Source organism: Dendropsophus ebraccatus, chromosome 2 (genome assembly GCF_027789765.1).
Source record: "Dendropsophus ebraccatus isolate aDenEbr1 chromosome 2, aDenEbr1.pat, whole genome shotgun sequence".
Classification (NCBI taxonomy): Eukaryota; Metazoa; Chordata; class Amphibia; order Anura; family Hylidae; genus Dendropsophus; species Dendropsophus ebraccatus.
In genome coordinates this window covers 180,395,797-180,412,616 of record NC_091455.1, presented here as the reverse complement: position 1 = coordinate 180,412,616, position 16,820 = coordinate 180,395,797, and the positions used below count along the sequence as shown (strand labels likewise).

The 16,820-nt window shown below is 39.0% G+C and overlaps 1 protein-coding gene across 3 annotated transcripts in view; it reads right to left on the bottom strand.

Moving 5' to 3' along the window:
* Positions 1-498: 498 nt before the first annotated feature.
* The window catches only part of VILL (villin like), a 50,571-nt gene continuing 34,249 nt past the window's right edge, over positions 499-16,820 (bottom strand). For all 3 annotated transcript variants that reach the window (XM_069958820.1, XM_069958821.1, XM_069958822.1), the window contains exons 6-20: positions 15,953-16,063; positions 15,517-15,716; positions 14,271-14,349; positions 13,588-13,686; positions 13,074-13,227; positions 10,941-11,041; positions 10,132-10,269; positions 9,343-9,501; positions 8,612-8,791; positions 8,348-8,493; positions 6,961-7,105; positions 5,827-6,015; positions 4,807-4,872; positions 3,666-3,950; positions 499-1,839 (exon numbers count right to left, since the gene is read on the bottom strand). In XM_069958820.1, the coding sequence (XP_069814921.1) occupies positions 1,726-1,839; positions 3,666-3,950; positions 4,807-4,872; positions 5,827-6,015; positions 6,961-7,105; positions 8,348-8,493; positions 8,612-8,791; positions 9,343-9,501; positions 10,132-10,269; positions 10,941-11,041; positions 13,074-13,227; positions 13,588-13,686; positions 14,271-14,349; positions 15,517-15,716; positions 15,953-16,063 (2,166 nt within the window). In that variant the 3' untranslated portion in view covers positions 499-1,725. The remainder of the gene's footprint in view (positions 1,840-3,665; positions 3,951-4,806; positions 4,873-5,826; positions 6,016-6,960; positions 7,106-8,347; positions 8,494-8,611; positions 8,792-9,342; positions 9,502-10,131; positions 10,270-10,940; positions 11,042-13,073; positions 13,228-13,587; positions 13,687-14,270; positions 14,350-15,516; positions 15,717-15,952; positions 16,064-16,820) is intronic.

The window sequence follows — 16,820 nt, the reverse complement described above, 5'->3', positions numbered from 1 at the left end:
TGGTCTGCCCCCATGGTACTAGCTGCCAATCACAGAGCCCCACGTAGCAGGCTGCAACTCACTCTAGGGATGATATTGGGCACTCCAATACCACTGTTCACACTGCGCAGGTTGCACGCTGCTGTGACTAACATACAGACAAAAACAGAAAATGCTGCAGCAACCTGCAAGTGTCAAGACTCACCGTAAAAACCTGTTTTAAAGATTATTAAAAAAAGAGGTTCTTAGTAAATAGAGTGTACCATCTCACCACATTAAGGAGCGATGGTTCTTGACTATAAGCCTACAAAACTGGGCATAAAGGATCAGACTAATTTAAGTTTAAAACACCCACAGGAAATGGGTGCAGTGTCAGCCTGTTTTTTTCCAGACATGACACTTAAAACCTAGATTAGATTTTTTGGCCTTGGTCCTATCACAATATTCATACTGTTCACTTTACAAAGGTTCCATCTTATTCCAAATGGCTACTGTCATAACCAAATAAAATGAACGATACAACGTACACCATGTTTATTGGATCAAACATTAGGATTGAACAAAACTAAAAGAAAAAAAGGTCACTTAAGACATAAGCAATGGCACATCAATGAGATTACAGAGCAAGAGGTACTGAGCTATGATATATCAAAGATTCAGTCCTACATACAGACAATAGACAGTGTATATCTGCTTTATCATGGGAACTACAAATGTTTACTGGACGGAAAAACATAAAATAAACAGAATAAAAAATCCATGAGAATACAATACTCAGCCCGAGGGATAAACTGATGTGTCAAATCTGATGTCTGGAATAAGCTCTGTATGGACACTAGGCAAACTATATATATATATATATATATATATATATATAATTTTTTTTTTTACATTTTTTTTTCTTCAAACATATATTAAGTCAATAATGTACATGTTTTTGAAAGCACAATGGGGCAGATTTATAAGCATGTTTTCATCTAGAACTTTAAATAAATGAAAATTAGGTTCATTTTGGCAAGATTTGGAGTTGTAGGCATTTATTGTACATTTTAGAACCTTTATGTGCCTCGCTTAAAAAGAAGTGTGTCTAAGAGGGAAAAGGGTGTGGCATAAATGTGACAAAGTGCAATAGACCTTTGGTGTAGAACATCTGTGCAAAGTAATTCAACCAATAGTTGGTATACAAATAGACAAGGCTAGAGATGTGCCGTATATATTATATAGCATTAGACTGTCTAGTCTAGGTTTACACTACTTATTACTTAACCCCCTTCTAAGTTTCCTCTAAACCCATTATAGGATCTTTAGAATTATAGAATTTTGTGACTGAAAAGTGTGAGCTATTTGGCATCATGGTCCATTCTCCTTTACTAGAGGGAGAGGTAGTTGATCTATAAGCAATATAAAATCAAATCATAGCTTTCCCCATGTTGGCCAGGGATCCTGAAGCTAGTTTAGCATATGTTTTACAGAAGTAAAAAGAATATATTGACTTTGTATAAAGAAGCGGATAAATAGTGAGGTGTAGCACAAATAATAACCATTGTGATAAGAGCTGAAATTTGGAAGGCCGCGTCTGAGACACCAAAGTCCATAAACGGTAATGAACACTAGATGGCGTAGGTTGTCAGGTCTGCATAGTCATATACGTAAAGTAAAAGGATCATGTATGTGACCTCTTCCTCCGGATGACGAAATGTGATTATGGATTAAAAAAAAAGAAGAAAAAATTAGATATTCTATGTATTAAAAGAGGCCATTTTGCTTTTTGATGTTCTGTTGCTTCCATTTGGGCAGTTGGTAGAACTGGGCTTTGGGCATCCCGAAAATATTGGCAAAGTCGGCATCAGACAAGTACATCTGTGAAAAGGTGGAAAGTCTCAATATTAATAAAACAGAACATAAGCAGAGAGATACACGTGTATTTTATGGTGGAAAATCTTCTGGAATATTTGCGATTTAATTAATGGGGGAGATTTATCAAACTGGTGTAAAGTAGAACTGTCTTAAATGCCCCTAGCAACCAATCAGATTCCACTTTTCATTCCTCATAGATTGTTTGAAAAATGAAAAGTGGAATCTGATTTGTTGCTAGGGGCAACTAAGGCAACTAAGACTACTTCACACCAGTTTGATAAATCTCCCCCATGTATTATGCAAATGAGTTTTGTGATATTTGTGGTTCTGTGGCAATATGCATGTATTTTATGATGCTTATATGTAATCAGGTTTGAAAGCAATAAAATGTATAAATGAAAAGATGCAGGAACCATGTGCATAGCACTGCATTAAATAGTGATACTGTCGCTTGGACTGTCACATGGAGCAAAAGGGTCAGAATTCCATGGCGGAAAATCCCGCCTGCCTCACACAGTGTCACACAGTGTCTTGCGCGCCTCCGCTTTTGTCACTTTCTGCTCAAAGAATTTACATTTCACCACTTTTGCTCCATATGAACATACACTTAAATTGGAGGAAGCTTTTTTTTAACCTCTAAAGGACATATGCCGTACCTGTACGGAATATGTCCGTAAGAGGTGTTCAGAGGGGGGCCGCGCTGTGAATCCATTCTGAACTGCCACGATCCTGACTGCTATCTGCAGCACGGGACCGTGGCTATTAGCACCATTAGATGCAGTTGTCACACATGACAGCTGCATCTAACCGTGTTATTTGCAGCCCATCTCTGGTGTTTAGTGGCGGGATCACCCCTGTGATGCGTTTGGGGGGGGGGGTCCCTTGGTCTTACTGGGGTGGGCCTCAGCGTCGGAATGACGCTGATCCCGGCTCGGTATTTTATTGCAATAGTCTGCAGCAGACCAAAGCAATAGAGCACCGATCTAGTGGATGGGTGCTGTATAATACAGCTACACTGATCTATATGGGAGATCAGTGTGGTTGTATTCGAAGTCCCCCATTGGGAATTCTAATTAATGTATAAGTTAAAAAAAAAAAAAAAGTGTTTTCATTAATACAAAACCCGCTTCCCTAATAAAAGTCTGAATCACCCCCTTTTCCCATGTTATAAATAAAAATAAATGAATAAATAAACATGTTTGGTATCACATTCCTGATCTCGCACGGTAAATGGCGTAAGCGCAAAGAACCGCCAAAGTGCAAAAATTCAGAAACATTGTAATAAAAAGCGATCAAAAAGTCAAATATACGCAAAAAGGTACCGATAGAAAGAACACATCATGCCTCAAAAATGACACCTCAATCAGCCCCATAGACAAAAGGATAAAAGCGTTATAAGCATGGGAATAGAGCAATTTTAAGGAACATTTTTTTTTTCTGTAGAAGGTTTTATTTTTTTTAAAGCCATCAAACAATATAAAAGTTATGGAAGTTGCATATCGTTTTAATCGTACCATCTTAAGGAACATATATAACATGTCAGTTTTTCCATAGAACAAACGGTGGAAAAATGAAAAACCCCCAAAGAAAAAGAATTGCTTTTTTTTTTTAATTTCACAGCGCATATAATTTTCTTCTGGTTTCGCAGCATATTCTATGCAACAATTAAGTCTGCCATTGCAAAGTACAATTAGTGATGCATGTGGGTTTCTAGGTGAAAAAATGCAAGTGCTATGGCCTTTCTAACACAAGGAGGAAAAAACGAAAATGCAAAAACGAAAATTGGCTCCGTCCTTAACTGGTAATACTTTTTAAAATTTTTTGCTTACCTCTTTTCTGGTGGGGTCTACTCCATCGGGTAAATCTTCTGCAGTTTTGTTAAGAAGCAGACTGCTATCAAAGACCTGATTTCCATTGCTCTGGGGGACTATTTCTACTTTAGGGAGGTTCTGGCTTGATGCTTGATTTCCGTTCATACTGTTATGATTACCATTGCTTTGCGGCAACCCACCATTAGTATGTGACTGATACGTAGGGACATTGATGTTTTTATTCTCTGTCTTTACTTGGACACCAACCTTGTTTGTGCTGTTCAGATTTGTGTTTTGCAGGTCCTAGAAAAGGGAAATGAATACAATACAGATTCCAGGGCTGTTTTTCCGAGCAAAATTGGCTCACCATCAAGTGCTTTACTGTATTATACTTTTTAATTTCTTGCCATAATTTCTACCATAGAGGTATTGCATTAAGGATCCTATGGGACCAATACGGGAATAAAACGTGCAGGAAATGCAGCGTTTGGTAAAAGTATTAGACCAGGAGGGTAAAGCCAGTGTTATAATGGGTGCCCATATATGCCATGGGGCTTTCTCTTTGTACGCTGTTTCTACTGCTGTCCCTTTTGTTCTGATTGATCATTGGGACCCCAGTTATTGAAGGTGTATGCCCACCTTTATACTAAGGAATTGCTATTGTGCCTTTTTAATCAGGTTAACACACATAGACATAAGTCTGTATTACACGGCACAATTTTTCATGGAAAGCGAGCGCTGACCTGCCAGTTCAGTGTTGGCTTCACCTTCGTTCCCTGTTTGCTGCCTGTGCTATTACATACATAGACAGTGAGCAGGAAGCAGTAGGAGGAGCAGTCCGAACAATCCTTAGATCATTCGAGCTGCCCTTTGAAGTCAGCGGCGGTCTGCTGGTGCCGCTCCTATTCCACGGGGCGACGCACAGCCGACAGTCGCTGCACACATTGTAATCTTTCAACATGCTGAAAGATCACACAATCAGCCAACATTGTGCATATCGTCTGATTATTGCCTTTCAACATGCGCTATTACACTAAATGACTATCAGCCTGGACAGTTGGTAATTGGCCAAGTAAGGCCGATAATCATTGTGTAATAGGGCCTTTAGCCTTTCCATAATTACAATGCCTCATCTGATAAGATAATCCAGTAGACTTACCACACTGATCTGTGAAATAGCCGAGACATCACCCAGGTTCTTCTTCATGTCTTCATAAGAGTCAGACTGTTGGGAAAGATCATTAATATTTTAGCAAGAAATTAACCATGGGACCCACTATACAGTATTTGCATGTGTTAATAGATGTAACAAATCCTTTTTTGTATTCATTATTTGCAACTTGCCAATGATATTTTCTAAGAATTCTAAAGTTGTGGTATATGTATAAAGCATATATTCTTTCTTCCTTTTGTTGACAAATAAGGTGAATTTGAGACAGTATTACATATACTTGTGAAACTTGTTGAGTGCAGTGTCCATTATCATGACAGTTCTTTTTTTCTTCTCTCCATGTGTACAGGCCAACCCTTGGTAGTAGTCAGTATGTCCTTATCATGTGTTTAGTCCTTTAACAGTCATGTGTGGTGCCTTACCTTTAACACTACATATGTTCCTTTAAGCAGTTGTAGTCTCTTACTAATCCTAGTCTATATGAGTTTATTTAGTTTTCTAGGTTTTTGCCCTGATCATCCAATTTTATCTAATTTCTGTCCAGTTCTTCATTTTCAATGTATCAAGAATTCAAATCTTTATTACAGTCAATTTAGGATTGGGGTATCTGCAAGAGGAAATTACTTTAATGGTCCATGTATGTGCAAGGGCATGTGATAGTGCTCCAAATATAGAGAACGGGATGTCTTCTGCGTGACCTGGGCCTTGCTGTGTCTGAGCCCCATAACAGGCCAAACCAAAAAATGCTCTAGTTCTCGTATGGGTCAATCTGACTTTAATGGGAATATTATTGAAGAGACCATTGAAGAGGACATAGAGTATCCAATGTCTCATTATTTTCTTCTTAAACAAAACTATATTCCCCTACCATTGTTCTAGGGTGACATACAATGTGCACTGTCCATATGGTGTGTTCATATCTTTGATCTGAGCTTAGGACCTTATTAATAGAATGTGTTTACCATAACATAGATCCATAACATATGCATCCAGACTAATATTACTCACACTCCACTTAAGAGAGTCCCAGGCATCAAACCAGCCAGTGAAGGTGGGAGGTTCATGACCTTGTTTTACTGTAACTAATGGAGTTGCTAAGTCTCGGCCAGCAGGATGAGATTTCAGGTATTCTCTTGCAGAGTTAATAGATTCATTCTTCTCATAATCATTTGCTGACTTGCCGATCCAAAGGAAAATCTGAGGTGAACACAATAAGGAAAGGTTTTTAGGTTCAACAACAAAACCATTATTTCAGCCTGAACAAATAAATTTCAGAAGTTAAGGATCTTTATAAAACCTCCTACCATTGGAGCAGATGGTAAAAGCATGATGGGGTTTTGGATGTTCCACTATTAAAGGGGTATTAAAAGTTAAACTAACTTATTCCCTTATACACAAGATAAAGGATAAGTGTCAGTCTATGTGGGGCATGACTGAGAATGAACCCTGTCTCATAAACTTTGTTTTTCCTAACTCCTGCTTATGGTTGATCATGTTTTCAGTTGGTTCTAACATGCAGGAGGCAGGGGAAATCTGTGTGAAGCTGCATCTCATAGATAATACTAGAGACTTTGAAGTGTTAGAGAGTTTTACTTGCACTGCTGCCCTTGGATAAAATGCAGGCAAGTGCAAGTATAGAATGATGTGAGTCCGATCTCTCTGCCATTACAAAGCCAGAGGCATCATGGGAAATATAGGCTGAAGGCCATTACGTGAGACTGTATTGGCAAAGATATAGAAGAGGCCAAAATGGCAGACAGTCCACATATGGTTTATCAACTAAAACAGGTACAGTATACACAAGGCATACACAGTAATATACTCTTTAGGGTTGCAAAGGATTGTGAAAACAAATGAAAGATACTAAGGTACATTATCACATTTGGCATGGATGTACAGTAGGTCAGTGGTGGGGCTCAGGCATGATAAATAAATGCTGAGAAGCCCTTTATACATCTATCGTTACGATTATTCAACATGGGGTATACATGACTGGGCTATACACATCTGTTTTTGCTTATTTTTCCCTGTTTTTATTTCTAGTATACGTTGATTTTGAAAGAAGACATTAGATAGGTTGCTTTGGTTTGAGCATACACAGTGGTTATCCGGCTACTTTATGCTTTGTCAGACATCACATACCTCCTCCCATGTATCAAGCATCATGACATCATCTTCATCAAGGTCACTTTGGGTAAAATCTACAATTTCTGTCATAATGAAACGACCCGTCTGATTGGAGCACTCAAAGAGGCGGGGTTTGTACTGAACCACAGTTTCCTGGAATCTTTAAAAAATATTAGAAAATGATGAAGTATTGGCCGTATAATATTAAATCATAGGACAGAACATTTACAGAGAAGGCGGGTCCTGAAAATACAGCAAGTGGATGGAGGATGAGAGACCTGGATGCCAGATCACACACAGCGCAGATTTAAGTATACACTGCTGATTGCGATATATGAACTGACAGCACAGATATATACAGTGGTCCCTCAACATTTAATATTAATTGGTTCCAGGACGACCATTGTATGTTGAAAATATTGTGAGAATATGTTGAGACCAAAATTCAATGGTAAACTGGTAATTGGTTCTGAATCCCCTAAAATGTATTCCCAAAATGAGAGAAAAATAAGATTTAATGGAAAATAAGTAGAGATGAGCGAACCGGGTTCGGGTTCGAGACGATCCGAACCCGAACGATCGGCATTTGATTAGCTGGGGCTGCTTAAGTTGGATAAAGCTCAAAGGTTGTCTGGAAAACATGGATACAGCCAATGACTATATCCATGTTTTCCACATAGCCTTAGGGCTTTATCCAACTTCAGCAGTCACCGCTAATCAAATGCCGAAAGTTCGGGTTCGGATCGACTCGAGTATGCTCCAGGTTCGCTCATCTCTAAAAATAAGCAGATAATTAATAAGGATAAAGTAAATCCTTACATATAACAGTCAGAGGCAGTGACTAGAGACTGTAAATGACTTTCTAAATATAGGATGGGAGCGTTTTTAGGATCCTGTACAGATTGTATGTTGAGTCTGGTCTCAGGTTACGATGGTCCAGAAAGGACCATTGTATGTTGAAAATATTGTATCTTGAGGCCATTTTAAGTTGAGGGATCAGCTGAGCATTGGATGTTTTCCCGCTCCTCATCTGATGGCTGTTACTTTTACACAAGCTGATTATCGGACGCAGGAGTGTTTCTACAAACACTCCTGGACAATATTCGGCTTGTGTAAAAGTCTCCATACATTACTTGGGTGGACTCTTCAAGAAGACATGCTACCTCCTCAATCCCCCTATTTAGAATAGAAAACATTTTGGAAATATAATTCATTTCTGGTAATTGTGTGAATACTGATGCACTTACTGGTTTGCAGACTAGAATATTAGTGTCTCCTTAAATGAAGCTAGACAACTATAAGAAATTTGTTGTGTTGTTTATTGATGAAAACCCAATGGTCTAAATGTCACAGCACACAATGAATAGGTGACTGTCAAGTGGTACGATCTATGCCTACCCACCTCTTATCACTGGAATAAGGTGCCCTTCCTCCCAGGGCCACCCAGAATTCGGCAGGCTCTTGACCCTCCAGGATGGTTTGTTTGTCTTGTGTAGAAATAATGTTGGCCACTGTCTTCGCCATTTCTCTCTCATCTCCACTGCAGCCCTAGAGAGTAATATACAGTATACAACATTATGATATACTGTGGACACAGTATACATAATATAATCATGTTATAAACTTACAGGAGGGTAATGTGCAACATATATAAACAATCACTGACCTTTCCACACCACAGGTAGCACATGGTATCAGTCTTCAGTACAAAAACATCATTGGAATTTAGAGAAGCGGCTCTGGCCGGGACCTCAGTGGCCTTTGTGTTGTATTCGTCGGTTCCCCTGACCTGGAACAGTCTGACTGCAGGTTCTGGTTCTGTATTTCCACTGCGACTTGTTCCTCCCTAATGCAAGATTATAAAATAATTGATTCCATTGATAAGAGCATGTGCTTATGTTATAAGGGCCTGTTCACACAGTGGATTTAGAGCAGAGAAAGAATCTATCTATCTATCTATCTATCTATCTATCTATCTATCTATCTATCTATCTATCATCTCTCTGGTTCCCTGGTTAGCAAGAGCTACTTCCTTTGTAAAATTTATAGTTGAGACTAAAGCCTCATTCACATATCCCGTAGGCTGTCCATAGCCTCGGACCCGTAGCTACAGACAGCCTACAGAAGTGCATCCTTAGTGCATCTGTAGCCTGTCTGCAATGCACAGACCCTTCAGGTACTAGTGATAATGGCCCCGTTCACGAAAATAAACGTGTCCACAGTGTTACCCTTAATTGCGACAGCACTACGAAACGAAGGTAGCATTACAAGGGCATACTGCTGCCCGAGGTAAGCGCTGATCAACTAGATTGGCGCTTGTTTAAGTAGTCTATTACAAAGCTCTTGAGCAACTACTTTAGAGACAGACATAATGCACAACACAAAAGACAATATTACCTCATATATAATCATTTTTCCTTTAAATATAGCCTGGAAGTGTTTTGGTTCTTTCCCCATGGTCACACGTATTTGCACTGGTTGATCATTGTATTTGCGGTCCAGCTCCACAGCGTGAAAGGCACAAGCTGTGATTTCATCTTGGGTGGCATGGCGGCCCTGCAAGTAAGAAACTAAATATTATAAAGGCTTCACTGACTCTTAAGTAATATTAAGAATCATTCATGTAAGCTGGAGATTGTTCACTATAATTTGTGCAGCTGACAATTTTTTTTTTTAAAAGGGCTACACAAACAATCTAGTGATCATTAGTGTGGCTCTGCCCACCAGATGACAAGCTGTGTACTTGGCTCAGTAAAGGAGTGCTGTTGGGTTGTGTAATCTATGTAATAGACGACTTTACCCTTTAGACCACTTGTGCTTGGTCATAATAGTATTTCCGGTCTGTTTAGGTATCTTTCACATTTTTGTAATTGAGAACAAGTAACAGTGAATAAAACATTCAAAGCCATTTCAAAAATCAATGCCACCATTTATAGGCTAACAAAAAAATTGCATTAATTTTACACTTACAAGACCTTAGATTGGGATAAAAAAAAACTAGAAACTGGTATAAAGTAGAATTGTCTCAGTTGCCCCTAGCAATCAATTAGATTGTATTTTTTATTCCTCACAGATTCTTTGAAAAATGAAAGATGGAATCTGATTGGTTGCTAGGGGCAACTGAGACAATTCTCATTTATACCAGTTTGATAACTCTCCCCCAATGTGTTTTGCCCGATCACTTACCAGCCACATGTAAAGCAGATAGTTTGGTTTCCCTGATTTTATGTATGTGTATAGCACCAAGTAACAATCTCCTCCATAGAATCTGCCATAGGTCTTTGGATCAACTTCTTTCAGCTCCAGATTTTCGATTCTCCAGATCTGAGAACAAAATTAATTTGATTCACGTTAATGATAATCTATGCAAATTTGCCTCTGTTAGGGAATTATAATAAAGATAAGTCCCCTGTTTATGAATATTAGGGATAATACTTTCAATGAGAATGTTTAGTTTTCTATTGGATTTTTAATTATTTTTAATTTATAGTAATATTCAGTGTCAAATATAATGATTAAATCAATGTTTATAAACAATAGTGTTATTATAGAACGTCCTGACACTTTTTTCCCCCGCACAGAGTGGAAACACAGTAACAAAACAGGCCTGACAGACTTCAGATCAATGAATGTGTTTTTCGACTTCTTGTACCTTTGGTTATAGTCGTGTGCCTTTAAAGTCTATGTAAACCTACACATCCAATTTTATTTATAAGTAAAGTGTTTTGTACCTACAGCTTTTTTTGGTGAAGAAAAGGTGTCTGTAGAAGAGAAACAAAGCAATTTTTTTTTCTTAAACACCTAGGGAGTAGTAGGACCTGTCTATTTTTTATGTGTCAAGTGTTAAGGCCCCCATACACGTAAATGTCAGCAATTAGGAGCACACTATGGAACATGTAAATGAAGCCTAAGATAGTTGCATAATTACATACATAAAAATATATAGGATCCTGTGATACATATATACTGTATGTTGGTGAAAAACATCTACTCACCTCCACCTGCCCTGAGGCATCATCCACCATCCGCTGTTCTGCTGCTAAATCAGGTCTTGCATAGAGCTGATTAATGTCAAACTTAACTTGATCCACCTTGGCTGAATAGAAGATAGTATTTATTAACACTCACAGCCTATTATACAGTGAATGTATAGCAGTCCAAACTATTTGAGCTAATTCCACCAAAACTTTATCTGAAATAGACAGATGTCTGACTGACTCCAGAAACAGCTTTGTTCTAATTTATTGATATTATAATCTAATTATCTAATGGCTTAAAGAGTCACTGTCGTATTATCTTTTTTTTTTTTTTTTTGCAGAAATCAATAGTCGAGGCGATTATAAGAAACTTTGTAATTGGGTTTATTAGCCAAATATGCAATTATCTGCATTTAAAAAGCCTTTTCCCAGGTCCCCCCTCCCTCCTCTTTTCCATCCAGGAAATTGTGACTTGTTGCATCAGACGTACCCAGTCTGGTCTATAGAGAGGGGAGGAGGGAGGAGGAAGGAGGGAGTTAGCCGACAGCAGAAAGCAGATAACAGAGGATTACAGGCACAGAGCTGGGTGAACGCTGTAATCAGAGCTCAGAGAGGTCAGTGCTGACTGTCAGATGAGATAAAGAGCGATGTATTTGTAGATTAACTCTTTCTTGTCCTGTTTTGGTCTTTTATTTAGCTCTCTCCATAGGAGAACAATGAAGACAGGGGGTAGAGCTTCAAACTCCTTTTTCATGATAAAAATGCATTTTTCGGCTAATAAACCCAATTACAAAGTTTCTTTAAATCGGCTGGATCATTGATTTCTGCAAAAAAAAAATTTTCACGACAGTGACACTTTAACCCCTTAGCAACCCATGACGTGTCTGATACGTCATGGTGCCGCTCGGGGTGTTCAGAGCGGGGTCCCGGCGGGACCCCGCTCTGAACGGCGCTGATCCCGGCTGACACGTGCAGCCGGGCAGTGCCTCTATTAGCCGGCGCGGGTCCCGTTGCCGCGCCGGCTAATTAAGCCTCTAAGTGCAGCTGTCAAACCTGACAGCTGCACTTAGAGGCTTCAGACCTGACGTCCCTGATCGCATCGCGGGGGGGAGATCCGTTCTTCTGCCCGTGCCGGGCCTCAGCGTCGGAATGACGCTGATTCCGGCTCGGCAATAGATTGCTATGGCCTGCAGCAGGCCATAGTACTCTATGACCGATCTAATCGATCTTTGCTGTGTATATACACAGCATTGATCTCTATGAGAGATCAGTGCTGTCTATATACAAGTCCCCCAGGGGGGCTTCTAGTTACAGTAAAAAAAAAAGTAAAAAAGTGTTTTTATTAATAAAAAATCCCCTCCCCTAATAAAAGTCCAAATCACCCCCCTTTTCCCATTTTATAAATATAAATTAATAAATAAATAAATAAATAAATAAACATATTTAGTATCGACGCGCGCGTAATCGCCCGAACTATTAATTAATCACATTCCTGATCTCGCACGGTAAACGGCGTCAGCGCAAAAAAATTCCAAAGTGCAAAATTGCGCATTTTTGGTCGCATCAAATCCAGAAAAAATGTAATAAAAAACGATCAAAAAGTCGTATATGCGCAATCAAGGTACCGATAGAAAGAACACATCATGGCGCAAAAACTGACACCTCACACAGCCCCATAGACCAAAGGATAAAAGCGCTATAAGCCTGGGAATGGAGCGATTTTAAGGAACGTATATTTGTTAACAATGGTTTGAATTTTTTACAGGCCATCAGATACAATATAAGTTATACATGTTATATATCATAGTAATCGTAACGACTTGAGGAACATGCATAACAAGTCAGTTTTACCATAGGACGGACGGCGTAAATGCAAAACTCCCCGAAATCAAAACAAATTCGTTTTTTTTTCAATTTGACAGCGCAAATGATTTTTTTCCGGTTTCGCAGCATATGTTATGGAAAAATAATGCCTGTCATTGCAAAGTACAATTGGTTTCACAAAAAATAAGCGCTCATATACGTCTCTAGGTGAAAAAATGCAAGCGCTATGGACTTTTAAACTTAAACTGGAATAAGCAAAAGCGCAAAAACGAAAATAGGCTTTGACCTTAAGAGGTTAATGATTCTAATGTATATAGGACAGCTTACCAATCTTCCCCACACTGTATGCTTTTCCAAGTCCTTGAGTTTCTCCGAAATCTCTCCAGTTCTGGAAGAGCTGTTTGAACATGGTTGACTCGGCTCCATCGTTGACCACCTCTATATTTGTTGTAGCAGGATATCCTTTGCCTTGTATAAAACCCTACAAACAGGATAGAATAGAAATAAAGTGACCATTCATTGGGCAACAAGCAAAGTAGGGCCCCACTCTTTTTAAGACAATTTGTCTTATAATTACCCCTATGTAGGACCCAAATATTTGGCCCTACATAGTGTGCAAAAAATACTCCCTTAAAGGGGTTGGTCACTTCTAATACTATCTTCATAGTGATTTAGACAGTCAAGTCTGTGAATAACTGCTAGGAAGTCAGAATTAAGCATGGGTGGTGGCACCAGTACCTGTTAGGTCTACCAAGTGGTCATAGTACATTGCTTGTTTATCATCTCTATTGTTAATTGTTTTTTGCCTATGACAACAGATTTCTGTATGTATTGCACTTACCACTGCCCGACTAAAAGCTGATTTCTTCTCTTCAGGACTGGAATCTTTTCCCCTCCAGACAAAAATCTTTACTCCTCCTTGATCTAGAATGTGACAGTCCTGCAACAAAGAAGAACAGAAAGCTGAAACCTTTTACCAGTGCAGTTTGTATGCTGGAGAAATGCTCATTCAGGGGGGTTATCGGGGAGTAGAAAAAAACACAAAAAACAGAACCACCCCTGTCCGCAGGTTGTTTGTGGTATTACAACTCTGCTCTATTCACGTCAATGGAACTTAGCTGCAAACCCCCCACCCAAACTGAGGACAGGGGTGATGCTGCATCTGGAACAAAGGGAGTATTTTTTCTAAGCCTGGATAACCTTTTTTTTTTTTTTTTTTTTTTTTAACTTGTCTGATAGCATCAGACATTAGCATGTACTAAGGGCAATATTATTTTATCCTACTCCATAGCATGAAATAAAACATTTAAATATGTTGATCTTGTCTTGACACCTTCCTGATGATTGCACAAGATTTTGGAGTGAAGGGAAATGCTATAATTTGTATTGTAATTTGTAATATCCTTATGTTTCTATGGGACAATGATCTATGTTACTAATATGGTAATTTTTCTATTTATATATTTAGTGATATACAAACTAACTGTATAACTGATGTATATACTTTCCGTGCATCCCACTAACCTGGTGTTGCAGGAGATCTTGAGTTAGAGGTTTTGTTGCAATTTCTTCCACAACCAAGGCTCCATCTTTTTCAAATACACTAAAAATACATATAATAATGGGGTCAAATCAGAACAAATAGTGATTTAAAGGGAACCAGTCATGTCATATGGTTTTTAATGTAAGGTGCCATAGGAGTGGATCTGTAGTGGAACGTAGTCATGCAGCCTCCACCTATTGGCACCCTTTGTACTGCGCTTTGTATGAAGTTCCCAGTATTCTTGGTGGTGGGAGGAAGAAGCATGTCTTTTTATCTCTGTGGCTCGGCCCCTGTTGCAGGGATTTTAATTTATTTAGAATACCAGGAGATGCATCCAAATGCTGTACCCAACATTACCAGGGAGGGGTTTTGAAATGTAAGGGTGACTCCAGTTAAAGAGAAACTAAACCTAAAAACGTCCTTATTGATTGCTTTTAAATACAAGTAAGTCGACATTCAGACATTCTAAGATGGCACATTGCCGACTGTAGTGTGCTTCTGTATGTCATCCAAGTCAGCCATGAAGGCAGAACACTAAGTACAACTATAAGGTATATAGGGGTCATATACCTCCCTGTGGGCTACCACTGGCTTACCCAAAATTCGCTGCATGGAAGTTAGGAAACAATTCACATATAGAATGAAACAACATCATTCAATAGGTAAGAACGGGCAAACCTGGTTCCCATTAATGTACCCTAAATGTATAGGCCGCCTCAGTATTCTGTTTCTTCTCCACCATGGACCAATTAAATATATTATATGGGCTTGGAAGGCTGAATAAAGTTTATATCATTCTCTTTCTTTTAAAAACAAGTGTGTCATTGGGCTTGAGACATACAGTATAACGTCCCTAATCCGATGCCTGACAAATATGTGCAATAGATTAGGAAATTGAGGAAGGTGGACATAATATGGAATATTAGTACTTATAAACCTGTAGATGGTGCTCTAAAATTGACATTGTTTTTAGACTGGAAATATATCACTTTATTTTACTGATCAGAGACAAATCTTTTGTTATTTTATTTTTCATATAATATTTCCTATAATGGGAATTACTTACTTAAAGGGGTACTTCCATAAAGTTATACTTAAGCTATAACATTATACATCATACCAATAAAAAACATAGCATTTTAAAGGTTGACAGCTTCCCTTTACATCTTTAGGGAATTTCTATGTAAGCAGTTTAGAGCTCCAGATTAAGTTGCAGTTCTGACTTACTGGTATAGCCTGACATTTGCTTTTTGCTGTTCATCTGCTTTCTCATCAGGAATAGGGTCCTTCAGTTCACCGGTTCTGGGTCCGAGCACAGCCGTCATTATCTGCATCAAGTCAGGGGAATCACGTTCATTGTCTATGACGCCAATCTGCGCTCTTCCTCCTCGCTCATCATCTCTTATACCCTGAGCCATGGTGCAGGCCTGGAAAGTGAAAAGATAGACAGCTAAATAGATGTGTGCAGGAAAAAACACACTCTGCTGTTAACTTTAAAAAACAATCTTTCCCTTCACCTTAATGTTTGTGCTCCTTTAAGAAGCCTCAAAACATGACTGGAGATTTAATAAGCCAAGCCAGAAACTTCCCCAGAAGGATTGTTTGGTCTACAAACCAATGTTCCTTCCTTGAATACAACGCTCTGTCCTCCTCATTCACATACCCGTAACCTCTCAGTTTTGTTGCTTTCTGGCCCGTTCCACTGGATGATAACTTTGCCAAGGTCAAGAAGGAAAACATCCCCTTTGTTAAAGCTGTTCCAGGACAGATCCACCTATAAGAGACAAAAATAATATTTTACACTGACGTGAGTCAGTTATGTCATTGTTAAAGGAGAAACCTTTATAAGTATATAACTGCATTGTAAGAAGCTTTTGTGTAGGGAACTATATTTATCAAGCAATGTTTCTTTTCTTCATTGCCCTTAGATCTTGCTCAGTGCTGCTCTGAGTTGACTTAAAGGGATTATCCAGTCTTAGAAAAACATGGCTACTTTCTTCCAGCACCACTCTTTACCTCAGTTAGGGTGTGTTTTTGAAGTGAATGGAGCTGAATTGCAACACCACACACAACCACAGAACAGGGGGTGGCGCTGTTTTACAAGAAAAAAAAGCTGTGTTTTTTCAAATCCTGGATAACACCTTTAATAGTATTTGGAGAGAAACTTGCGTTATATCGCATTGCAGCAGACTAGACTGACTATTGCAGGACACCGCATTGAACTTGGAATACATCCACAACTATAAAAAAAAAAAAAATTGCAATTGTGACCTAATGCCTATTGACATGGATAGTTGTTAGTTAAAGGGGTAGTGCGGCGGTAAAGAATTATTCACAGACTAACACACATTACAAAGTTATACAACTTTGTAATGAATGTTATGTCTGTGAATGGCCCCCTTCCCCGTGTCCCACCACCCCCACCCGTGTACCCGAAAGTGTGGTGCGCTACACTCACCTGTCACGTGCCGACACCAGTCTCCGATCTTCAGCGAGTGACGTCTTCTTCGGGCGGACGGCGAACAGCTCCG